At 73.3% G+C, this 25,182-nt stretch overlaps 2 protein-coding genes across 2 annotated transcripts; one reads left to right on the top strand and one right to left on the bottom strand.

Annotated features, from left to right (window-relative positions):
* The first annotated feature begins 7,973 nt into the window (after positions 1-7,973).
* On the top strand, positions 7,974-17,624 carry THRA (thyroid hormone receptor alpha). The gene is made up of 9 exons (XM_030021974.2): positions 7,974-8,116; positions 8,813-9,016; positions 10,533-10,594; positions 11,868-11,968; positions 12,053-12,200; positions 12,420-12,625; positions 13,073-13,219; positions 13,311-13,569; positions 14,670-17,624. Exons 2-9 carry the CDS (start codon positions 8,964-8,966, stop codon positions 14,918-14,920), a joined length of 1,227 nt encoding a protein of 408 aa, XP_029877834.1. The 5' UTR covers positions 7,974-8,116; positions 8,813-8,963; the 3' UTR covers positions 14,921-17,624.
* Positions 17,625-23,632, bottom strand: NR1D1 (nuclear receptor subfamily 1 group D member 1). Its single transcript, XM_030021973.1, is given in 8 exon segments — positions 17,625-18,224; positions 18,321-18,531; positions 19,258-19,878; positions 19,880-20,040; positions 20,430-20,574; positions 20,657-20,745; positions 20,840-21,172; positions 23,428-23,632. Coding segments are annotated over 8 exon segments (1,788 nt in total). The 5' UTR covers positions 23,456-23,632; the 3' UTR covers positions 17,625-18,024.
* Between the last annotated feature and the right edge of the window lie 1,550 nt (positions 23,633-25,182).

The following is a 25,182-nucleotide window of genomic DNA, read 5'->3' as shown; positions in this document are numbered from 1 at the left end:
GGCAGACGGCGTTGCGGAGGGGGTGGCCGCAGACGCGCCGTGTTTGCCGAGGATAAAGTGTACGGTACAGGCGGGGGCCGGGCTGGGGGTGCCGCCACCCTGCCCCTGCCACGCTGGCACCCCGGCTGTCGACGGCTGTGGGAATGGGGGGCCCGGGGTGCTGCGGGGACCAGGAGGGTCACGGGGACCATGGGACCAGGGGGGCCACGGGGACCGCGGGGCTATGGAGACCAGGGACAGCACAGGGGCTGGGGGAGCGAGGGACCAGTGGGACCAGGGGGGCCATGGGGACCACGGGTGCGGGACACCCACCAGCAGCCCAGGCTGTCACTCTGCCCTCAGACGTGGGGCAGAGGATGGGGTCTGCTCTGGGCACCGCCACGCCACGGGGACTCTCATCCCCTGGGTACCCCCATCCTCTGGGTACCCCCATGCCCTGGGTACCCCTATCCTCCGGGTACCCCCATCCTCTGGGTACCCCCATCCCCTCGGTGTCCCCATCCCCTCGCTGTCCCCATCCCCTGGGCACTACCGTGCCCTGAGAGCCGCTGTCCCCTGAGTGCCCTCCTCCTCCCCTGGGTGCTGCCGTGCCCCGCTTATCCCCATCCCTTGGGGACCCCCATCCCCTGGGGACCCCCATCCCTGCGCTCCCCCCCCCCCGTGTCCCTGAGTACCCTTGTCCCCTGGGTGCCACCGCCCTGCCAGTGCAGCCCGGGGAGAGGCGGACCACGGGGCTGGGGGGGGGGGGCGGCCAAACCGAGCCCCCGGGGGTCCCAGGACCGAGCTGCGGTGCCCGGGGAGGGGGGGGGGGACGGACACGGCAGCGGCCCTTTAAACCCGGGGATGATGGGATGTGTAGTCCGGGGGGGGGCTGGGCGCAGAGGCTGCTGGGAAGGAGGTGGGGTGGGACGGGCGGGTTGGGGTGCTGCCGGGGGGGGACCCCCCAGCACCCTCCCCAGTGAGCCCCCCCCGCGCCCCCCGGTGCACGCCGCCACCCACGGCCCCACAGCGGATCCCGGCCCTCCTCGGCCCCCCACCCTCCCGGGGGGGGCGCAGGGGCCGGGCCCACCCGCCGTGCGGGTGCTGGGTGCCCCGTGGGGCCGGATCGTGTCCGGGGCGGTGCGGGGCCGGCTGGCCCCCCCCCCCCCCGCCCGTGCCGTCTGTGTGCCGCCGCACCGGGACCGGGCGTGGGCCCCCGCCCCGTGGGCACCGTCCCCGCTCGCCGTGGGTGCCGACCCCCGTGAGCACCATCCCCGCCCCACCACGGACACTGTCCCTGCGGCCCCCCCCCCGGGTGCTGTCCCCAACGCCGGCGGGCACCGTCCCCCGTCCCCCTTGGCACTGTCGCTGCATCCCCGTGGGTGCTGTCCTCGCCCCCCGTGGGCACCATCCCCATCCGGCGGTGGGCACCGTCCCCAGGCCTCCCGTGGGCACCGGCTCCGGCTCCACTTTAGGGTGCCGTCCCCAAACTCCCGTGGGCGCTGTCCCCCGTCCCCGCTGTCACTCTCACCCGCATCCCTGGGGACACCGTCCCCGGTCCCTGTGGGCACCGCCTCCACCACGCCACGGGCCTCACCCCCGGGGCCCCGTGGGCACCTTCCCCAGCTACCCCTGGGTGCTGTCCCCAACCCTCGTGGGCACCCCGCCGCCACCGTCACCGCATCCCTGCGGGCGCCGTCCCCGGCTCCCGTGGGCACCGTCCCCACCCTGCCACGGGCATCGTCCCCGGGCCCGGACGGGCACCGTCCCCAGCTCTTCCCTCCGGTACAGACCCCGACCCCTGCGGGCACCACCCCCTGTCCCCGCTGTCACTGTCACGGCACCCCCCCCGCAGGCACCGTCCCGGCCCCCCCCCCCCCCCCCCAACCCGCGCACCATCTCCACCCGTCCACGGGCACCATCCTCGCCCCCCCCCTCCCCCGTCCCGTGGGGGGGGGTGTGTGTGTGTGTATGTGTCCCTTTCCCGGGGCCTCCCCCCCCGTGGGTCCCCCCACGCGGGGGTCGGTGGGGCGGGCGCGGCGGGTGCAGGGAGCGGCTGCGGCCGGCGGAGGGGGCTGCGGCCGCGGCGGAGCGGGCGGGCGGGCGGCGCGGCGGGGCCGGGGGAGGAGCCAGGCGCCGTCGGCCGCCGCCGCCGCCGCCGCTGCGCCCCGCTCCGCTCCGCGCCCCGCTCCGCTCCGCGCTCCGCTCCGCGCCCGCCGCCGCCACCGCCGCCGCCCAGGTACGGCCCGAGCGGGGCCCCGCCGCCCACCCCCGTCGCAGCCCCGCTTGTTTACCGCCGGCCGCGGGGCCCCCCCGCTCCTCGTCCCCGCCTCGGCCCCCCCCTCCCGCCCCGGGCGCCCCCGGCTGAGCCCGGGCGCAGTTCGGTGCGTGCAATAGTGGGGGGGGGGGGGGGGGCGGAGAAGGGAGGGGGGACCGGGGTAGCCGGGAGCCGCGGGGAGGAGTGGGGAGCGGCGGGGAGGGGGGGGGGGCCTGGCCCGAGCGCGCACCGGGAGGAAAAACACGGGTAAATATTTTTCTTGAAAAATCCGGGCGTTTGGCGGGGGGCGGGGGGCCCGGGGGGGGGCCGCGTCCCGCCGTGGGGCCGGAGGGGGGGGGGCCCGCGCCGCTCTCCCCCCCCCCCCGCTGCTGCAGAGCGGGGCACGGCCGCTGCCCACCGCCCGCCACGCCACGCCACGGCCGGTGGGGGGGGGAAGGAACGGACCCGGGGAGGGGGGGGGGGCCGTGCACGGCGGGCAGCTCCCCCGCCCGCCCGTAGCGCCGTGGCCCCCCGGCCCCGCGTCTGCTGCGTGGCCGTGGCGTGGCGGGGGCCCGTGGGCCCGGGCCGTGGCGGCGGCGTGGCTCTGCGGTGACGGGTGCGGGGCCGTGCCGTGGGCAGGTCGCGGGGCCGTGCCGTGGGCAGGCCGTGGCCTTATCGCGGGGGGGGTGGTAGTGGTGGGTGCGTGGGGGGGCCGTGGCCGTGCCCCGTGGCCGTCCCCGCCCGCTCCCGGCAGCGGCGGCAGGAATGCCTGCGATTTTTTTGATTTTTTTTTTTTTTAATTTTTTTTTTTTTTTAATTTTTTTTTTATTATTATTTTTTTTCTGCGCCGGGAGCAGAGCGCGGGGAGGGGGGGCGGGGGGGCGGTTCAGCCGCTCCCGGTTGGGGCGGGGGCAACGGGGAACGTCCCCGGGTGGGGTGGGGGGGCGGGCTCCGGCCCCGCACCCCCGGGCTGCCCCCGCCGACTGGGGTGCGGGGCGTGGCGGGGGGTCCCCTCCCTACACCGCCCCGCGGTCCCGCGGGGGGAGTGGGGGGGGGGGGGCGCGGACCGCCGCTTTCTTCCCCGTCCCCAACCCCGGGAGGGGGCCGGATCCTGCCCGGGGTGCGGCGGTCCCGGTGCCACCGGCGGGGCGCGGGCTGCGCTCCCGGCCGGGCTCTGGTGCGTCGTCCTCCCCCGCCCCGTGCGAAGCGGGGAAACTGAGGCAGGGCAGCCGCGGCCAAGGTCACCCCGGGACCGGCCGGCCTTGCCGTGGGCCTCCGGTTCGACCTCCCCCGCCGGCCCGGCCGAGGCGGCGGCCCCGCGCCGACCTTCAGCCGCGGCCGCCGCCGTGACCCCCGGGACCGCGGGGCTGACACCGCCGGCACCGGCCGCGGGGGGGGGGCCGGGGCTGCGCCTCACCCCGCCTGACCCCCGTCGGCACCGGGGACCCCCGGGGCTCCGGCGGGGCGGGGAGACGGGAGACCGGGGCCGGCGTGAGGCGCGGGCAAGCCCCGGTGGAACCGGTTTGGGGGGGGGGGGCTCCCCCGCCCGGGGGTCTTGGCGCAGGGTGGGGGCGCGGCGCATCCCCCATCCGTGCGGCTGCGTGTGTGTTCCCCCCCCCCCCCCCGCAGTGCTGGCTCGGGCCAGCGGCGGGGGTGGGGTGTCCCGGGCGGGGGTCCCCGTCTGACATCCCCCCCCCCCCCGCTCGGCCGCGGCCGTGACCTTCGCGGGACCGCGGCGTGGCAGCCCCGCGGGCGGGGGTCCGGGGAGGGGAGGAACGGGCGGTAAGGGCCGGGCACTCCCGGGGCTGTGCGGAGGGGGGGGGATGCTGCGCCCGCACCCCCAATCCCCGTCCCATCCCGGGGGGGGGCGGCGGCGGCTCCAGGAAGCGCCCCCCCCCCCCGCCAGCTCCACTCCCCGCCCCGCCGCGCACTTTCCCGGGACAGAGAGCGCGGCTGCCGGCAAAGCCTGGAGCAGCCGCCGGGCCGGGCCGGGCCGGGGGTCTCAGCCCGCGGCCCCCCCCCTACCCACCAACTTCCCCCCCCCCCCCCGGTCCCGCCGGACCCCGCGCAGCCGCCGGTGCGCGGGGGAGCGCGGGGGCGGGGCCGGACGCCTGGGTCCCCTTCCAGGCGGCGGGGGGGGACGACGGGGGGGGGGGGAGCAGGAGGAGGAGGAGGAGGAGGGGGGGGATGCGGTGAAGGCGAAGGCGGGCGCGGGCAGGACGCCCGGGGCCCCGCGCAGGCTGGATGCGGGCGGGGGGGGGGGCGCGGCGGGGGCCGGGACCCCCCGGGGCGGTGTCGCAGGGAGGTGACCCCGTCACTGCGGACCCTCAGCCTGGCCCGGCCGGGCAGGGTCTTGTGGCCGCGGGGACCGTCCCCCGTGTCCCATCCCCGGGTGGGACGGGCACCCCCGGACGGGCTCGGTGCCGGTTCCCGTGTCCCGCCATCGGTGCTGACCCCGGGCACCTAGTGGCCAGGTGACGGCCGCGTCCCCCCCCGCTGTGAGTGGGGCCCCCGGGGAGAGAACCCAGCACCCCCCCCCCGCGTCGCGGTGCACGTGAACTGGAGCCCCCGATTTAGAAACATCCCCATCCCCGTGCCAAGCTCCAAGCGCTGAGAATAGCTCCCCGGCGTCCCGGCACAGCCTCCCCAGGGACGGGGGCACCCCGTGGGGCTCGGGACCCGCAGCCACCCCAGCGAGCTGAGACCGTGGGCACTCGGCACACGCCAGGTGCCCGGGGGGGCCCCGCTGGGCATCCTTCGTGGCCAGGAGGAGCGGGGGCACAGGGATCCGGTCGCGTCCTGCCGCGCTGGCACGAGGGGCACGGTGCTGGGGGAAGTGGCACCGTGGCTCTTCCTCTGCGGAGCAGCTCCCCGCCAGCGGCCCCACCGGGATGGGGAAACCGAGGCATGGCTGAAAGCAGCCGAGCGGGGTGGGGGGAGCGGAGCCGGGGCCGCTGCCTCGTCCCGGCCACACGCTCGGGTGCTGCGGCAAGTAGTGACCGGCGTGGCCTCAGTTGGACTTAACGGCACCAAGGCTCCCTTGGGGTTCGTGGTGGCTGCGGGGCCAGGCAGGGGTCGGGGTCGTGGCACAGGTCTCCGCAGCGGCGATCCAGGACCCGTCGGAAGCGCAAGGCCGCGGCGGCCTGCATGTGCCCGGTCAGTGCCGGGGCAGGTCACCGTCCCCGTGGCTGCCTGCCCTCGCTCAGGTGGTGGTTTCCCTGAGCCGCCGAGCCACGGGGAGGACGCGGACCCGGGCTCAGCCAGCCCGTACCGTGGCACGGCCCGGACCCCGCGTGCGTGGGGAGCGGGCACCACGCGGGTCCCCTGTGGCACGGGGTGGGCTGCCCTGATGTCAGGCCCATGGCATCCCCCGCGCTCGGGCTGCCCAGCTGCTGCGCATGCCTGGGATTCCTGCAGCCTCCCGGCACGCCAGCACCGCCACGCACTGCCACGCGTGCCCCACAGCACCGGGCACCCCGTGGCACTAGGCACCGCGTGGCGCTGGGCATAGGGTGCCACGCAACCGGCAGAGGTGTGGGGTGAGCATATGGCACCGGGCGAAGACACGTGCGCGGCACCGGGCGCAGCAGCACACATGGGCACCGGCGTGTGCCGGGTGCTGCCAGCCGTGCCACGGCAGGTGCTCCCGCGCTTGGCCACGCTCCCGTGGCACTGTCCTGCCAGCCGGTGCAGCCAGGGTTTCTCTGGCTGGGGCAGAGCGGTGCTGCCCCGGCGTCTGCCGTGCCGCTGCCTGCGCAGCCGGGCATCGCGTGCCGGTGTCCGGCGAGCGTGGGGCTGGCGGGTCTGCCCGCGGCGCCCTGCCCCCAGCCCGCGCTAATCGCGCTAATTGGCACCCTGGCTAAAGCGCTTAGGCCCTCACCTCCCTGACCCAGCTGGCAGCTGGGCGGGGGGAGGGGGCACCCGGGACCCCCGGAGTCCATCTGTCCCGGGGGGGGCAGGGACACCGACGGGTGTCCCCGTGGGGCCTCCCCGGTACCCGGCACCCGCGTCTGGCTGCATGGAGGCGGCCGGTGCCTTTGTGGAGGGCTGTCGCCCAGGCTGCGGTCCCCGTCCCAGGGGGGTCCCCGGGGGTGGTGTCCCTGGGGAGCGGGGTGCTGGGTGCCCCCCGCGGGGTGAGGTGGCTCCCGCCGGCGGCCCAGCCCTGGACTTTGCCCCCAGGTTGTTTTCAGTCGCCTGCAACCACCCGACTCAGCAGAAACGCTCCCCTGGGCGTGGGGCTGGGGCTGGGGGGGGGTGCAGGGTGGGGGCCCCCGCCGGCTGCCGCCCCGCTCCCACCCAGCCCCGCACCTGGTTGGGGAGGCGCAGGTTGGGGTGCCACCTGGCACAGGGAGCAGTGCGGGGGACTGAGACCCGACCGCGCTCATCGCACGTGTGCCGCAGGAGGAGGAGAGCCGCCTCCCGTGTCTGTCTGTCTGTCTGTCTGGGCCGCCCCAGCGCGCCCAGGATTCCTCGAGCGCCGGTTCCTGGAGCGGCATCGCGGGCTCGGCCGGGCGCTGGGTGCCGGCGATCCCCGGGGGTGTCGGCGGGGGCTGACGGGGACGCTCGCTGGTGCGGGCGAGCCCCGACTTAGCGGCGCTCAGCCCTGGCTTTACCCTAAGCCCCTCTAATTCGATACCGCTCGCCGGCCAGGCCGCCCCAGCGGGGAAACTGAGGCAGCGGCGGCCGAGCTCACCCCGTGCCGCGTTTCGGAGCGCCCTGCGTCCCGGCCCGTGCCAGCTTCGCCGTGGCGGCGATGCGCCCCAGCCCCACACGTGCACTGAGCGGGGTCGGGGCTCTGCTGGCGCGCGGGGTCCCGGGGGAGGGGGGGGGGGGGGGCGGCGGGGGGGGCCGGTGCCCGGCGGGGCCGCACAGCCCTGGCGTGCTGCCAGTGCCTATACTTGGAAGTCTCCGCGCGCGCCGTTCCCATATGGAACAAACATTTGCTGCAGCCCCCGGCCGCGCCGCCCCAGCTCTATAGGTACCGCCGGCGGCCGGCCCCAAAGCCTGGCCTGGAGCTGTGGTGAGGAGCCCCGGCCCCCCCCCCCCCCCGAGCTCCCCGAGGTGGGGAGAGGACCGGGGGGGGTGGTGGGGTGCCCTGCGGTGCCTCGGTTTCCCCGCAGAGGCAGGGGCGGGCGATGGACCCCCAACTCGGGGCACGTGCCTGGGGGTCTGCGGAGACCCCTCGTGCGAACCGCCCCCCCCGTGCGTCGCACGCACCCACGGGTGGGGTGTCGACGTGCGCCCATGGGTGCAGCATCCCTCGCCCCCATCCCGATGCTGCCCGGGCATCCCCGGCTGGAGGGGGGCCAGGGGGCCGGACCGGGGCACCCCGCGGCGTGGGGGTGCCGGGGCGGGGGGGGGGGATATGGCCGGGCGCAGCCGAGCCCCGGCCGCTGCGTTTTAAATCCGCCGGAGGAATTTCTGCCGCGGCCAAGACAAACGTGACCTACTTTCTGCCTGTCCCCGCACGGAGCGGAGGAGCCCGAGGGCCGGGCACAGCGCCCGGCACAGCCCCACGCCCCCCCCCCGGCGCGGCCTGGGGGCCCCCCGCACCCCCACGCACCCCTGTGCCGCGGGTGGGTCAACAGCGGTTCACGGGGGGTGCTTGCAGGCGGGCCCCCCCCCCGGTCCCGCTGGGGTGCTGCGGGTGTTGCAGGGTGGGTGCTGGGCACCCATGGGGACGTGGAGCCTGGGGTGGGGGGGTCTGCCGGGGTCGTGCTTTGGTTTCCCCGTCACGGGGGTTTGCAGCGGTGGGGGGCAGGGGGTGCCCCCGGTGCTGCCCACGCCCCGGCCCCACCGTGCTGTGTCTTTGCCGCAGGAGAGCTTGCAGAGGAAGGATCGCCCGGCCCCCCCCCGGCCCCCCCCGGCGCCCCCCGCCCCGTAAGTCTCCCCCCGGGGGGAGGGGGGGGGCACGCATGTGGCGAATGCATTGGGGCTCAGCCTGGCCCCCTGGCACAGCGTCTGGGGGGGCCGCCCTGGGCACCCCCCAGGGTCCCCCCACCGCTTGGCGGGGGGGCCCCCCCAGCCCTGCCCCACGGCTGGGTGCGGCACCCGCTGTCACCCTTGCGTGTGCCTGTCCTTCCCCGCCCACTCACACAGCCCTGCGCACCCGTGCACGCTCTTGCACACCCACCCGTTGCACGCTCTCGCGCACCTGGGCACGCTCACACGCCCTGCACGCTCTCACACAGCCTCGCACACCCGTGCACGCTCTTGCACACCCGTGCACGCTGTCGCACACCCCGCACGCTCTCGCTCAGCCCCGCGTGCCGTTGCACGCACCCTGCAGGGCCTGGCTCCCTCCACGTGTTCTTGCACGTCCCTCGTGCTCTCGCCCAGCCCTGCGCGCCCTGCGCGCCGTCGCACGCTCCGCGTGGCCTTGCACACCCTTCACGCTCTCAACCCAGCTCTGCTCGCTCCCGCACGCTCTCGCACGCTCCACGTGTTCCTGCACCCCTCGTGCGCTCTCACGCAGCCCCACGTTGCGGTGCGAGCTCCCGGGGGGGGCAGCCCAGGTCTGCAGCCCTCGCCCCCCCTCACCGGGGGTCCGGCTTCAGCCGCGGTTTGTCTCGGCAGGGTCCGGCCCGGGATGCTGCGTGGAGCTGAGCACTGAAGCGGGCGCCATGGGGCGCGCGTCGTAGCCCCCCGCCGTGGCCCCCCCGCGCGTGGCACCGGTGGCAGAGCCCACTCGGTCGGTGCTGAGCGCTCCTTGATGGAATTGCGGTGAATGGAACAGAAGCCCAGCACCCTGGACCCGCTGTCGGAGCCAGAGGACACCCGGTGAGCCCCCGCCCCGTGCCCACGCCGGCACCGCTGCCGCAGCCCCCTCGTCGCATTGTCCCTCGTGTCCCCACACCCCGCGCGCGCTGATGCCATGTCCCCCTCCCCGTGCGTGGCCGCGTCCGTGCCCTGCGTGGCCCCATGCCCTGCGCATCCTCGCGTGTCCCCAAGTGTCCCCGTGCCCAGTGTGTCCCCACGCTCGGCATGTCCCCGTGCATCCCCGCGTGGCCGTGTAGGTGTCCATGCCCCACGCGCCCCCGTGCCCTGCGTGTCCCCGTGCATCCCCGCGTGGCCGTGTAGGCGTCCATGCCCCACGCGCCCCCGTGCCCTACGTGTCCCCGTGCATCCCCGCGTGGCCGTGTAGGTGTCCATGCCCCACGCGCCCCCGTGCCCTGCGTGTCCCTGTGCATCCCCGCGTGGCCGTGTAGATGTCCGTGCCCCACGTGTCCCCGTGTCCCAGGTGTCCCCCGTGTCCCCATGCCCCGCGTGTCCCCGTGCATCCCCGCGTGCCCGTGTAGGTGTCCGTGCCCCACGCGTCCCCGTGCGTCCCCACGTCCCAGGTGTCCCCGTGCCCTGCGTGTCCCATGTGTCCCCGTTCCCCGGGTGCCCCCCTGTGCCCCGGGTGTCCCCACGCGTGCCCATGCCCGTGTGTCCCCCACTCGTGCCCGTGCCCCCGCGGGGACCTCTCCCAGCCGCCCCCTTCCCCGGCCGGGGCCCCTCGGGCCACCCTGTCCCGGGGCTATTTCGGGAGGGCCACCCGCTCTCACGTGCCCCGGGGGGAGCCAGCCCCGGGGTCACCTTGGGCTGGAGCCCGGGACCCCCCCGCGCCGGACCCCGGGGTGGTGGGGGGGGGGGGGGGTGGGAGCTGAGGGGTCGCCCCTGGGTGCGGGACCCCCCCCCCCCCCCCCCTTCCCCAGCCCGACCCGCAGGTGCCCATCCCCGTGGCGTCGGACCCCCCCCCCCCGGCCCGGCCGTGCCAGGCGGCTCCGCCAATGGGCTGGTGCCGTGCGGGCGAGGCGCGGACCCCCGCCGCCCGCCATTGGCTGAGCCCCTCTGATGTCACTTCCCCGCTGAGCCAAAAGGACATTTTGTCTTTGACTGTAAATGAGCCCCTCCCCCACCCTCCCCTCCCCCAGCCCTTCCCTGCCCCTCCCCCACCCTCCACCCCCTTCCCTTCCCCTCCCCCACCCGACACCCTTTCCCGTCCCCTCCCCCCTTCCCTCTCCCCCTCCCCCCGTGCCCCCCCCCCAGCCCCGGCTCAGCCCCCCCGGGCGATGCCGTGTCCCGGGTCGGGGGTCCCCAGGGGTGTCGTGTCCCGTCTGTCCCCCCCCCCCCCCCCGCACCCATGGGTCCGTGTCCTGGCACCCCAGTGCCGTGACCCCACACGTGGCATCGCCCCTGCCCACCCTCCCGGGACCCCCGGGTGAGGGGTGCCCACCTCCCAGCTGCGGGCTGGGGACCGGGGTACGGGGGGGGGGGCCGGGGGGTTCCGTCCCAGCCCGGCCCCCTCCCGCAGGTGGCTGGATGGCAAGCGCAAAAGAAAGAGCAGCCAATGTTTGGTGAAGAGCAGCATGTCAGGTACGGGCTCCCCGCCCCCCCCCCCGGCACTGCCGGGCACCCCCGGGCACCCCGCGTCCTCACGGGGTTCCGCAGGCACCACGCGTCCTGCCTGCATCCCACGGGCACCCCAGGGTCCCCCGGGAACCCCACGTCCCTGCTGGGTCCCCCAGGGTACCCCAGACAACCCATTCTCCTGGCCCCCCCTCAGCACCCCACATCCCTGCTGGGTCCCACAGGGTCCCCTGGCCACCCCCCCAGCACCCCACATCCCTGCAGTGTCCCACGGGCACCCCACGTTTCTGCTGGGCACCCCACGTCCTCACTGAGTTCCGCAGGCACCACGCACCCTGCCTGCACCCCACGTCCCTGCCGGGCACCCCAGGGTCCCCCGCACACCCCATTCTCCTGCCCCCCCCCCCCAGCACCCCACATCCCTGCCGGGTCCCACAGGGTCCCCAGCACCCCACATCCCCACCGGGACCCCGAGCACCCCGTGTCCCCGTGGGGTGCCCGTTCCCCTCCGCACCCCGTGGCCGTGGGTCGGGCCGGGGCGGTGCTATCGGGGCCGGCAGCACCCTGGGGTGGGAGATAAGGGGGGCCCGGCCGGGCGCTGCCCCCCCAGCCCTGCCCCATTCCCCAGCGGGGAGCGGCCGGCGCCGGCGGGATCCTGCCGGGCGGGAGGAGGGGCCGCTGGAGGGACCCAGGCGTCCGGCTCCCAACCCATCCCCCCCAGCACCCCTCCCCGCTCTGGGTGGGGGGCGAAGGACCCGGGGCCCCCCCCACATCCGGCACCCACAGTGCGCCAGGGTGGGCTCTCGGGCCCCCCACGCCTGGGTTCGCTCCATCCCGGGGGGACGTGGGGATGCCGGGGTGCCGGGGATACCGCCCATTCATCGTGGGTGCTCCGTGCCTCAGTTTCCCCGTGAGGCCGGTGATGGGGCGGGGGGGGGGGTTGGGGGGCTGGTCCCCGGGCTGCCAGGCTGGGGGATCCCGGACAATAGCGGGGACAGTGGGGCCATTGTGTGCCGGGGGGACGGGGACACCCCCCCCCCCCGCAGCCGGCTGGGGAGCCGGATAATGGGAGCTTTATTGCTGCGGGGGGCTCGGGCAGCCACCCCCCCAGCCACCCCCCCAGCTTTTAACCCTTCCCGTGCCAGGGCTGCCCGCAGCAGGGCGGGGGGCAGTGGCGGGGCCGGGGGCAGATGCTGCCGCAGGGGGGAAACTGAGGCACGGGTTGGGGGGTCGCGGCGGCGGGGCGCGCCGGGGGTCCCTGACGCGCGGTGCCCTGCAGGGTACATCCCTAGTTACCTGGACAAAGATGAACAGTGCGTGGTGTGCGGGGATAAAGCCACCGGCTACCACTACCGCTGCATCACCTGCGAGGGCTGCAAGGTGAGAGGGCAGGGGGTGGGCAGGGGGTGGGCAGGGGGGGCTGACCGGGGCTTACCCCATCGTATCCCACCCCGCTGTCCCCAGGGCTTTTTCCGTCGGACCATCCAGAAGAACCTGCACCCCACCTACTCCTGCAAGTACGATGGCTGCTGCGTCATCGACAAGATCACCCGCAACCAGTGCCAGCTCTGCCGCTTCAAGAAGTGCATCTCTGTGGGCATGGCCATGGACCGTGAGTGCGGGGGGGCCGGGGTGGGGGGGCACCCGTTGGTGCCGTGGGGATGGGTTGGGGGTCCCGGCACGGCCGGCGGTGCCGTGGGGCGGGGTGCTTGGTGCAGCTGCAGGAGCAGGTTGGGGTGCCGGGCACGGGGGGGGGGCAACACCGCAGCTGCGGGTCGGGATGCACAGCACGGCCGGGGGGGTGCCGGCTGACGGGGGGGGCTCCCGGCAGTGGTGCTGGATGACTCGAAGCGGGTAGCGAAGCGGAAGCTGATCGAGGAGAACCGGGAGCGGCGGCGGAAGGAGGAGATGATCAAGTCGCTGCAGCATCGCCCCAACCCCACCGCGGAGGAGTGGGAGCTGATCCACGTGGTGACGGAGGCCCACCGCAGCACCAACGCCCAGGGCAGCCACTGGAAGCAGAAGCGGAAATTCCTGGTGAGGGCATGGGGCTGGGGGGGGGGGGGGGGGGGAGTGGGAAGCCGCCACCGCCCCGGACCCCCTCCCTGGCCGGTCTCAGCTGAGCACCCGCACGCTCAATGCACGCATGGCAGGCAGCGCCCAGGGTGCCCCTGCACCGGGGGGGGGGGGGCGGTCGGAGCCGGGGGGGCGGTCAGAGCCGGGGGTTTGGGATGTCGCCCAGTGTCCTTGAGCTTGTCACCCCCAGAAGGGTTAAGGGGTGAGCAGTGACCGAAGGGGACAGCTGTGCCCCGCAGGGGTGGCCCTGGCCCTGGCCCCGGCGCTGGCACACAGCTCCCTCTCCTGGCTGCTGCCCTGCACCCAGCTCTGCCTCGGTTTCCCCCTGCCACGATGGGGGTCCTGGGACACACACACACACACACAAGGTCACACCGCACCCCCCAACCCCACCATCCGTCCCCGCAGCCCGAGGACATCGGCCAGTCACCCATGGCTTCCATGCCCGATGGGGACAAAGTCGACCTGGAGGCGTTCAGCGAGTTTACAAAAATCATCACCCCGGCCATCACCCGCGTGGTCGACTTTGCCAAAAAACTGCCCATGTTTTCGGAGGTAAGGGGGGGACCGGGGTGGGGGGGGGGGTGCTGGGGCCAGGGCTGCAGCAATCCCGCCACCGCTGATGCCGTCCGTCCCCCCCCCCCAGCTGCCTTGCGAAGACCAGATCATCCTGCTGAAGGGCTGCTGCATGGAGATCATGTCGCTGCGGGCGGCCGTGCGCTACGACCCCGAGAGCGAGACGCTGACGCTCAGCGGGGAGATGGCCGTCAAGCGGGAGCAGCTCAAGAACGGCGGCCTCGGCGTCGTCTCCGATGCCATCTTCGACCTGGGCAAGTCCCTCTCTGCCTTCAACCTGGACGACACCGAGGTGGCCCTGCTCCAGGCCGTGCTGCTCATGTCCTCAGGTAGCGGCATCGGCGTCTGCCCCCGGGGATGGTGAGGGGGGGAATGGGGTGGGCACCCCGGTGCCCAGTGCCCGGGGAACCATAGGGCGCCTGGGGTGGGCACCCCAATGCCCGGAGCCCCCAATGTCCTAGAGGTGTGTTGGGTGGGCATCCTGATGCCCGGAGCCCCCAGCATCTTAGGGATGCAAGAGGTGGGCACCCTGCTGCCCAGAGCCCCCAGCATCCTGGGGTGGGCACCCTGGGGAAACTGTGCCCCACTGGCTCTGGGGGGGATATGGGGTGGGCACCTTGATGCTGTGAGTCTTTGGTGGTGGGCACGGCTGGGAGCTCCCAGGGTGGGCACTGAAACGCCCGCTGCCCTGGGAGCTGGGGGTGCATGGAGTGGGCACCCGAATGCCCCCGGGGAGCTATGCCAGGCTGTGCTGGGGGAAAGTGGGGTGAGCACCCTAATTCCCAGTGCCCTGGGGAGCCGTGCCAGGCTGCATGGAGCGGGGGGGGATATGGGTTGAGTAATATAATGCCCAGAGCCCTGGGGAGCTGTGCCAGGCTGGAAGGGGTGCAAGGGGGGGTGGGCACCCCGATCCCTAGTGCTGCAGCCCTGGGGGTGCAAGGGGTGGGCACCCTGATCCCCTTGCCCAAGCAGCCGGGGGGTTGCAAGTGTGGCACCCTGAATCCCCATTGCCCACAGCAACTCCTGTGGGGGTGCAAGTGGTGGGGCACCCGTCCTAGTGCTGCAGCTGGGGGGTGCAAGGGGTGGGCACCCCGATCCCCAGTGCCACAGCAGCCTGGGGGTGCAAGGGGTGGGCACCCCGATCCCTAGTGCTGCAGCCGGGGGGTGCAAGGGGGGGTGGGCACCCCGATCCCCAGTGCTGCAGCCGGGGGGTGCAAGGGGTGGGTCACCCCTATCCCATCGTCCCGCGCCTCACGCGGCGCATGTGGCTATGCCCTCTAGTGTGGCTCCTTTTTAGCGTGAGCCGCGCCGCCTTCAGTGGTCTACTTAGTACCGTATCCACCCCAACACCGAGGGGGGGTATGTGGGGGACGCAGCCTCGCGGGAGGACGAACCCCCGCCCTGGACGCCCGCCTCCCTGTGCCCGCAGACCGGACGGGGCTGATCTGCGTGGAGAAGATCGAGAAGTGCCAGGAGACGTACCTGCTGGCCTTCGAGCACTACATCAACTACCGCAAACACAACATTCCCCACTTCTGGCCCAAGCTGCTGATGAAGGTGACGGATCTGCGGATGATCGGCGCCTGCCACGCCAGCCGCTTCCTGCACATGAAGGTGGAGTGTCCCACCGAGCTCTTCCCCCCCCTCTTCCTCGAGGTCTTCGAGGACCAGGAGGTGTAGGGCTGCCACCCCCCCCCCCCCCCGCCCCGTGCCCCCCCACCCCCGCTCCGCTCCCCCCCGCCCCCCAAATTTTTCTTATCCCTGCCCCCCTCCTCCCAGGGGCGAGGGCGGGGGGATGCTGCGCCCAGGGTGGGGGTCCCGCCGTGCCCCCCCGCGGCTGCCACCCCCCGCCGCCCCCCCCGCGCCCCAGGACTTGACGAATTTTGTTTGTTTGCACAGGGAAGGGCCCCGACGGTCGAGCGTTTCCTTTATTGTCCTTCTCTTCTTAGATTATTATTTTTTAAGCATTTATTTCCCTCCCTGAGAGGCTAAAATATTAAACTAACTGCACTTTGGAAGGAGAGGAGAGGAGGAGGAGGAGGAAGAGCAGAGGAGAGGAGAGGAGGGGGCTCTGGGCTGCACAGGGAGAGGCTGCCCCGGCCGGGGGGGCCGCGGCCACATGCACTTTTGGCCGGGCAGCGGCGCGGGGGCCGGGGGGGGCCAGGACCCCCCCCCATAGCGGCGTGGGGGGCACGGGGGGCACAGCGGTGGCGAGGGGGACCCCAGCCCGTAGGGGCGCGGGGCTGGTGGACCCCCCCACAGCCCACTGGCCTCTGGGTCTGCCCCGGCTGGGGTGGCCCCCCCTGCCCCGCACACATGTCCCCCCCCCAGATTCGGGGCCAGATTCGGGGCTTTGGTTTTCTCTGTCTTTTTTTTGGGCTGAGAGGAGATGATTTTGTGCCAAGCGCCGGTGGATGGTGGGCGCTGCGGGACGCCGGGGGGGGGGCCGTGGGGACCCGCTGCGGCCGCCCCCCCACACCCCCACCTTTTCCGTTGTCCTTTTTTTGTTGTTTTTTCCCCTCGTCCTCGTGGGTTTATTTGTCGTGTCCGTCAGGAGTTGCAATGGCCCCAGAGGCGCCGGCGGGGGGGGGCAGCGGGTGCCCCCCCGGGACCCCGCACAGCCCCCACTGCACTACTGCCCCGGCCCCCTGGCAGCAGCACTTTGGGGGGGCTGCATCCCCCAACTGCCCCCCCCCGCTCTGGGGGGGGCCAGGCTGCGGCGGGGGCCGGCGGGGGGCCGGGGGGGGGGGCCAGGGGTCCCGGCTCGGCGGGGGGCAGGGCTGCAGCGGGGGCACCCGGGAATGGTTTTATCACCTTTTTCCCCCCCAATTTAGGTTTGTGAATTTTTTCTTACCTCAGGCGGAGGCCGAGGGGGGGCGCGGGCCGGGGGGCGGCCGGCGAGGCAGGCAGCCTGCCGGGGCCCACCTAAGCTAATATATATATATATATATAAATATATATAAAATATATAATTTTTGTAATTAAAAAAAAAAAATCTTTTTACGGGTCGTTTAAAAGCAGAAATCCCAACACGAGACACTTCCCCCCCCACCCTGGGCACAGGGGGCCGGGCCGGGCTCCCCACCACACCCCGGCCCCCCGCCACGGGGGTCGTGTCTGGGGACCCCGCCAGACCCCCTGCAGCCGGGTCGGGGGGTGCAGTGGGGCCATGGCGTGGCAGGGCCGTGGCACCCATGGGTGCCCTCGCGGCCGGGGCGGGGGGGGGTCTCACGGTGCCCTCGGCCCCTCGCAGCAAGGCCAGCTTTGCACTTGGTGCAACATGTCTTAAAACTCTCACCTCGGGTGTCCGGCACGGGGTGGGGGGGTCCCGGCGCGGCCCCCAGCGAACACGGCTGCGCCGGCACCGGCGGCGGGTTGTGCAATAGGAGCCGGTGCCGGGAAACACTAACGCCCGCGCTGGGGGGGGGCACAGGGTTTGGGGATTCATCCCCCCCCCCCCCCGGCAGCACCGGCCCCCCGCCGCCCACGGTCACGCCGAGCCCTGCCCTGCGCCGGCCTTAACACGTGCCTTCGGGCCGCGGGCGGGGGCCGCGTCCCCCACGGCACGGCGGCCGGGCGATGCCCGTGCCGCGCGACGCCGGCGTGACGGCCACGCGTGCTGGAGCGACGCCCGCGCGATGGCCGCGCCGCGCCGGTGCCGTGGCCGTGCCGCGGCCACGCGATGCCCGTGCGTTCCCGTGCGCGGTCCGTGAGAAGCTGCGCGCCGACCACGCGCCGCCCGCCCGCGTGGCAGGGCAGAGCTGTCGCGGCATGTGTCTTAAGCAGCAAAACGTGACCCCCACGCAGCCGGGTGGGAGCCCCCCCCCCCCCGGGCGGCAGCACGGTGCCCTGGGGTGGCTCGTCCTGGGGGGGGGCACAGCCCGGCCCCCCGCCCCGCTGGCCAGCATGCCCTCGCACTCCCCCCCCGCGCCGCTCCTTCTCGTCTCCGTCTCGCGTCGCCATCGCACGTCCAGCGTCGGCCCCGGCTTCGCCGGGGGGGCAGAACCGGTGCCCCCCCCCCCCCCCCCCCCCCCCCCCCGCCACCTCCCCCGGGCCATCCCCATCCCTGCGTCCCCAGTCCCCGTGTCCCCCGTCCCCCCCAAGCACATACCTCATGGCTCCCGGAGCTGCCCCTGCTTGGGGCCGCGTCGAGCCCAGCCGGCACGGCTCGGCATGCCCCGGCATGGCTTGGCACAGCCCGGCGCGGGGTCCCCCTACTATGCATGGTGCCGCGGTGGCGGCGGGGGCCGCGGCCGGCGTCGCTGAATGTAGGGCGCGGGACGGGGGGGCCGCTGAGCTCCGTGACAATCACAGTCTGTGACGTGCGATTTTAAACCCTTTTGTGTTTTGGTCAGGATTTTAAAGAAAGATATTTTTATGGTAATTGTTGCTGGTCTATTTTACTATATATTTATGTAATAAATATATGATGAAAAAAAAAAAAACCAACCAAACCCAACCAAACCCACCCACACAGCTCGGCTGGATCCGGCCTCTGCTTTCCACCGCTGGCTGCCGGAGTGGGGGGGCTGGGGCGGGGGAACCCCCCTGGCGCTGCCAGCGGAGCCGTGGGGCAGATGCCCAACTGGAGTGGGGGGGGGGGGGGGGTGCTGGCATGCCAGCGCCCACCTGGGGAATGCAGCCCCCCAGGAGTCCAGCAGGTGCCGTGGGGTTTGTGCTGCCCCTTGGGGGGGGGCTCGTGTCTCATCCCCCCCCCCCCCGGCCGCGGTGCTATGTACAAGGGTGGTGGGTGTGCGGGGGGGTCCCTGGGGTCCGTCGGGGCCCTACTGGGCATCGATGCGGAAGGAGAGCAGCTTTTCGGAGTGGAGGTTGTTGAGGGTGCGCAGGTCCGGCAGCTTCAGCAGCAGCTTGGTGAACCGCGACGTCTCCGCCGGGTGCGTCTTCAGCACGAGGGCGCGCAGCGCGCGGATCAGCGTCTCCTGCAACTGCTCCACCGACGCCGTGTCCTCCATGCCGGAGCGGTCTGTGGGGACGAGGCGTCAGCAGGCGGGCAGTGACACCTGCCCCCCCCCCCCCCCCGCACCCGAACGCACCCTCCCCGCGTCGCCCCGGCTCCCACCTGCCGAGACCAGGACGACGGCGGTGAAGAGCCCCAGCTCCTCGTCGGTGAGGTCGAGGGCGCTGAGCTTCTCGCTGAACTCGAACATGGAGCTGAGCAGGTCGCCCATGCCCATGCCCCACAGCTCCTCCAGGCTGTACTTCGTCCGGCTCATGAACGTCACCGTCTGCTCCTTCACGTCGAACAGCGAGGCGAAGCGAACCATCAGCACCTGCGGCACGCGCGGCGTCAGCGGGACGGGCTTACCGTGCCGCGCCGGGGGGCATCCTGCAACGCTGTGGGCTACCGTGCAATGCCACGCTCCGTGCCGTGGCTCCCATGCTGTGGGCTACTGTGCCGTGCCGTGGGCACCGTACGATGCCGTGCTCTGTGCCACAGCTCCATGCTATGGGGCACCGTGCAATGCCACGGGGCACTATGCCAGTCCGTGGGGTGCTGTGCCAGGCTGTGGGGCATCGTGCAATGCCGTGGGGCATCGCACAATGGCGTGGGACTCCACGCCATGCTCTGGGGCGCTGTGCCCATGCTGTGGGGCTCCACGCCAGTCCACGGGGCACCGTGCAATGCTGTGGGGCACCGCGTGATGCCGTTAGGCTCCATGCCTGTCCATGGACCACCATGCAATGCCGTGAGGCACCGTGTAATGGCATGGGACTCCGTGCCATGCTCTGGGGCACCGTGCAATGCTTTTGGGGCACTGTGCCCATGCCGTGGGGCTCCACGCCAGTCCACGGGGCACCGTGCAATGCTGTGGGGCACCGCGCGATGCCGTTAGGCTCCCTGCCTGTCTGTGGAGCACCATGCAATGCCATGGGGCAGCGTGCCGGGCCATGGAGCACTATGCGGTGCCGTGGGACTTCATGCTGGGCCATAGGGCACCGTGCAATGCCACGGGGCACCGTGCCCTCCATCGAGCCCTCGCTGTCCCGGGACGTACCTCGAAGGTGCCGGCTTTGAGCAGGGTGACCTGGTCGTGCTGGGAGAGGGCCTGGAAGCCAGGAATGTGCTTGGCGAACTCGACCACCTCGCGGACGGCAGGGGTGAAGCTGAGGGAGAAATCCTCCCAGATCTCCTGCACCGAGCGCCCGCTGCGGCCGGGCAGGTGGCTGTTCATGGGGCAGGCCTGCGGGCGACGGCACGGCTCAGCCCGGCGCCGTGGGGCTCCCCCGGCCCCGCCGCCACGGCACGGACAAGGCGATTAGTGCGATTAGCGGCTAAAAATACCCGGGAGAGGGAGCGGGAGCCCCCGGGCGCTCACCGGCAGGACGTCCTTGGTGCCACGGGGCCAGGGGCAGCCCCGCGCCGGGGACTCGGGGTAAGCGGGGGGGCAGAGCCGGGGCTCGGGGGGGCCGGGAGCCCAGGCGGGGGGCGCGTCCCAGCGCAGGAGGCCGTTCTCGCAGGCCGGGGGGGGTCCCAGCTTGTCGTGCGCGTAGACGAAGATCTCCTTGTGGGCCTTGGCCACCTGCGCGATGACGTCCTCGGTGGCCCCCCCGGGGCTGGGCGAGCGGGGGGGCGTCAGCTGCTGGGGGAACTGGGAGAAGCAGGCGGGGGGGGGCGAGCGGCGGGGGACAGGGGGGCGGCGCGCGGCCCCCGCCCGGCGCTGGACCCTCGCCGGGACCGGGCATCCCCGGCGGGGCGCTGCCCATGCCGCTCATGGCGCTCTGCATCTCCGCCAGCATCCGCTGCTTCTCCCGCTTGGGGATGCGCCCGAAGCGCACCGCTGCGGGGGACATCGGCATTAGTGGGCAGCCCGGGCACGCCGACACCCCCCCCACCCCAACCCTGCGCGATGGGGGACCGGGGGCTGCCGGGAACGCGGCTGCATCCCTACGGCCCAGCTTGGAGGGGACGTGCAGCCCTGACGATGGCGGGGACGCATCCCTGGAGCACGTGGAAGGGGGGGGCACGTCCCGCGGGGCACCCAGTGTGGGCAGGGAGACCCGACGCTGGAAGGGACATACAGCCCTGACCATGGGGGGGGACCCATCCCGGGAGGGGGACATGCAGCCCTGGGCACCAGGGATCACACCCCGGAGGGGATGTACAGCACTGAACATGGGGTCCCCGGTTCTGGGGTGCCCCCGGGGGGGGGGCTAGGGCTGAGCTCACCGTCACGGGACATGCCGACCAGCAGGCACTTCTTGAAGCGGCACTGCTGGCAGCGGTTGCGGTTGATGCGGACGATGGAGCAGTTCTCGTTCTTGAGGCACTTCTTGTACTGGATGTTCTGCTGGATGCTGCGGCGGAAGAAGCCCTGCGGGGCGGGGGGGTGTCACTCAGGACCCCCCCCCCAGCACGGCAGGGGCTCTGTGCCACCCCGGCCCCATCCCCGGTACCTTGCAGCCCTCGCAGGCGTGGACGCCGTAGTGGAAGCCGGAGGCAACATCCCCGCAGACCTTGCAGAGCAGCACCATCCCGTTCAGCTCTGCGGAGGGACGGGGGTGAGCGGGGTCCCGGGGTGCCCACCATGACATGGGGAGGAGGACCACCCGCCACCCCCCCCCGCCCACCCCACTCACTGGTGACGGTGCTGCCGGCTTTGCTGGGCGAGCTGCGGCGCCGCTCATCCACGGGGACCTGCTGCACCCCGGGGAAGTTCACCGAGGAGCCGTACGATGATGACGAGGAGGAGGAGGAGGAGGATGAAGGGGAGCCGTCCTCACGGGGGGCCAGCGAGCCCCCGCCGTAGGCGCGGGAGTCCTGGAGGGAGCCGGTGGGCGACGGGGGAAAGTAGGTGGGGAAGGGCTGGGAGCCCGACTGGGAGCTGCCGTTGGAGCTGTCGCTGCAGAGCGAGACGGGGCTGGTGCGGTTGGGCGAGGTGCCGCTGGAGCCCACGTAGCTGATCACGCCGCCTGCGGGCAGAGCAGCAGGGCCACGCATGCACCGAGCTGCACCGGGCTCAGCCTCTCCCGGCCCAGAGGGGACCCCAAAAGGTAGATCGCAGCCCCGGGTGGGGTGGGCGGGGGGGTCCCCAGGGAAGCACCCCGGATGCATCCCTGCCCCGTAGGCGTCCTGCTGCACCGTGGCCGCACGTGTGCCGCCCTCCCTGAGTCAGGCAGGGTGCCTGCCAGCTGCCACGAGTGCCGGCCCCACGTGGGACGGGGACAGCCGGGTTGCCCAGGTGCGTGCCGAGCGGGAACACGGGCACAGCGCCCCGGAAGCGCCCGTGGGAGGAATGCGGGCCGAGAACCCGTCAGAGGTGTAACCGGGAGGTCACGGCGGTTACAGCCACCGGCTCCAGCCCCGTGCCCGTGGCACAGCCCGGCTCCCAGCCCCACAGATCCAGACGGACCCCCACGGCGAAGCCTCCGCGTGGCACCGGGGGGGGGGGGGTACAGCACAGCCCCCTCAGTTGGGGGGGATGCAGCCCCACTGCAGGGCTGCATTAAAGGGCAGAGGCTGGGGAGGCTCCCTGTGGGAGAACCCCACAAAGGTGGGGACCAGCACCGGTGCTGTGCCCACAGCCAGCCCTGGCAGAGGTCACAGCCCCCCCCCATTCATTCCCCCCTGCCCCCCACCACCACCACCACGCACGGGGCAGGGGCAGCAGCACCGGGACACGGCTCCGGCTGAGTCCGGGACACGTGGAGGGCGAGGTTGGGGACACACGGGATCGCCGGGGCCATGTGTCTCCCGCCGCACACGGTGCCGCTGGCACGGATGCCACGAGCCGGAGCCAGCCTGCCACCACCAGCCACCCCCCCACACACCCCCCCCCCTCACTGAGCCACCTCTGAAGGGGGTCACCGAATTGGGGACAGTGGGTCCCGTACCACCACCACCCCCAAAAACTGCAGCTCCTGGGGCCCCCCCAGCTGCTGGGACACCAAAATATCGGGGGGATTCCCCCCCCCGAAGCCCCGGGACCCCCCCAATGGGGGGGTCCCGGGGCTTCGGGGGGGAGAAATCCCCCCCAAGGGGCCGAACCAGGACAGAGGGGCCATTCCTGACCCCGCAGCACCACGACGCCCTGGAGACCCCCCCCCAAAAGCAGCGGCTCCACGGCTTCTCCCCCCCCCCCCCGCCAGCTCAGGCGGCCTCACGCCGCCGCCCCACGTGCTCGAGCCGCACGTGGCCTCCCGCGGTCCCGCCCCTTCACGCTTTGCCCCGCCCCCTCCCATCCCATTGGCCTGTCGCGACGCCCCGCCCCTTCTCGTTGCCCCGGAGACAGCCCCAACCCCGCCCTCCCCTTCCCGCGTTGGAAAGGGCGAGTGGAACGCGGCGTCCCCGCTTCCGGGTGTGACGTCACGGCGAGAGGAGGGGGGGCAGAGATGATGTCATGAGGCGACCAATGGGCGGGGGCGGGGCGGGGCTGCGGGGAAAACAAACTCCGCACGTGGCAGCGGCGGGGAGGGGGACACGTGCCGGGGAGGGGGGGGGGCACCGCCTCCGTTCGTGTGTGTGTGTGTGTGTGTGTGTGCCCCCACTCCCCGCTTCTCCCGGTGCGCGTCCCCGCGCGGGTCCCCCCGGCACGCGAGGCTCCGCCTCCGCCGCCCACGGGCTGCCCGGTCCCCGCTGCCCCGGTCCCGGCGCTCTCCCCTTCGGTCCCGGTGTCCGGGCGGCCCCGGTGCACCGATCCCGGTTTTCAGCCTTCCTACCCCCCCCCCCCCTCCGTGTCCAGCGCACCCCGGCGTTCGGGACTCCCCGGTCCCGGTCTCCGTCCCTCCCGCCCCGGCGACCGGAGCGAGCCGGTGCCGGCGTTCAGGTCGTCCCGGTCGTGCGAGACGTCCCGGTGGCGACGCGCATCCCTCCCTCCCGGGGACGCCCCGGCCCCGCTGCCCGATCCTTACCCCGCTATGCAGGACCGCCCGGTCCCGGTAGGAAGGAGCCCCGTTCCGGGATGCGGTCCCGGTGCGCATCCTGCCCGCCGGGGTGTGCGGGACACCCCCCCGGGTCCCGGTGTCCGGCCCCCGCCGATTCGCGGTCTCAGCGCGCAGCCCCTCGCCGCGGTCCCGCTGCACCGACCCCGACTCCCGTCCGGTTCTCGGGACCGCTCCCGGTGCCGGTGCCCGTACGCTCCCGGCGCGCACGCCCGCGGGCGAGAAGCGGAACCGGGGGGTGGGGGGAGGGGGTCGGGGGGCGGTGGTCGCTCCGGCGGGGCACTGACCTGTGCTGCCGGTCTCGGGGGCGGCCATCCTCGGGGCGGGGAGCGGGGTCGGGGCGGGGGTGGGGGGGTTGTCCCGGGAGCGCCCGTCCCGGCTCCGCCGAGCCTCCCGCAGCCGAAGAGGCGGGGAGGGATGTTGGGGCGGGAGGGGGGGGGGGGGGATGGGGGGGGGGGGGGGCAAGGGAGCCGAGGCGAGGGGAGCCGCGCCGAGCCGTGCCGCGCCGCCGCCCGGCAAGGGCTGTTGTGCGCCCGCCGCCCGCCCCGCCGCCCGCCCGGCACCGGCCGCGGCTGCGCACTGGGCCGCACGCGGCGCCGCCGCCTCCCCCATGTGATTCCCGGGGAGAGCCTCGTGCCCCAGTGACACACTTTCCGCCGGCGGCCCCGGCCCCGCGCCGTGACAACGGGGAGCCCCCCCCCCCGGGCACGACGGGGGAGACCTCCCCCCCGCAGCGGGGCCGTCTATCCGACCCGCGGGGACCGGCACCGGCACCGGTACCCGGACCGGCAGCGGGACCGGCCGCTGCGGCGGGGACGCCCGGGCGCAGCGCTTGGCACTCCTGTCGCCCTGCACGGCGCCGGCACCGGCGCTGGGGACGCGGGGGGACACCCGTCACCCTGCACTGCATGGTGCCTGCACGGGGAATGCCCAAGCACGGCACAGTCCCCTGCGCTGGGGACAACCGGGTGCAGCGCTTGGCACCCCTGTCACCTTGCACGGCACAGTCCCCTGTGCTGGGGACAACCGGGTGCAGCACTTGGCACCCCTGTCACCTTGCACGGCACCATGCCCTGCACTGGGGACAACTGGGTGCAGCGCTTGGCACCCCTGTCACCTTGCACGGCACAGTCCCCTGTGCTGGGGACAACCAGGTGCAGCACTTGGCACCCCTGTCACCTTGCACGGCACAGTCCCCTGCGCTGGGGACAACCGGGTGCAGCACTTGGCACCCCTGTCACCTTGCACGGCACCATGCCCTGCACTGGGGACAACTGGGTGCAGCACTTGGCACCCCTGTCACCTTGCACGGCACCATGCCCTGCACTGGGGACAACTGGGTGCAGCGCTTGGCACCCCTGTCACCTTGCACGGCACAGTCCCCTGCGCTGGGGACAACTGGGTGCAGCACTTGGCACCCCTGTCACCCTGCATGGCACTGTCCCCTGCGCTGGGGACACCTGGGTGCAGCACTTGGCACCCCCATCACTTTGTACAGCACTGTCCCCTGCACTGGGGACACCTGAGCGTGGCACTGTCTCCTGCACCGGAGAGACCCAGGCACAGCACTGGCACCCTGCACAGCACTGTCCCCTGCCCTGGGGACACTGGGGGACACCTGTCAGCCTACACAGCATGGTCCCCGCACAGAGAACACCCAAGCACGGCACTGTCCCCTGCGCTGGGGACACCTGGGTGCAGCACTTGGAACCACTGTCACCTTGCATGGCACTGTCCCCTGCTCTGGGGACACCCAGGCACAGCACTGTCCCCCCTGTCACCTTGCATGGCACCGTCCCCTGCACCAGGGAGACCCAGGCGCAGCACTGGCACTGTGCCCTGGGGACACCTGGGCACCTATGTTACCCAGCACAGCACGGTCCCTGCACTGGGAACACACAGGTGTCCCTGTCACCTCACATGGCACCGTCCCCTGCACTGGGGGACACCCAGGTGCAGTGTGACACCAGCACCGCAGGACCCCCCGCACCAGGGATGCCTGTGCACGGCACAGCAGCGGCACAGCCCCTGGCACAGCCCCA

The sequence above is a fragment of the Aquila chrysaetos genome, chromosome 8, assembly GCF_900496995.4.
Source record: "Aquila chrysaetos chrysaetos chromosome 8, bAquChr1.4, whole genome shotgun sequence".
Taxonomy (NCBI): Eukaryota; Metazoa; Chordata; class Aves; order Accipitriformes; family Accipitridae; genus Aquila; species Aquila chrysaetos.
This window is presented reverse-complemented; position numbering and strand designations above follow the sequence as displayed.

Coding starts and splice junctions, on each gene's coding strand:
- THRA (XM_030021974.2), top strand. CDS start 8,964: ATGGAACAGAAGCCCAGCACCCTGGACCCGCTGTCGGAGCCAGAGGAC. Junction 12,626..13,072: donor AGCAGAAGCGGAAATTCCTG/GTGAGGGCATGG, acceptor CCGTCCCCGCAG/CCCGAGGACATCGGCCAGTC. Junction 13,220..13,310: donor AACTGCCCATGTTTTCGGAG/GTAAGGGGGGGA, acceptor CCCCCCCCCCAG/CTGCCTTGCGAAGACCAGAT.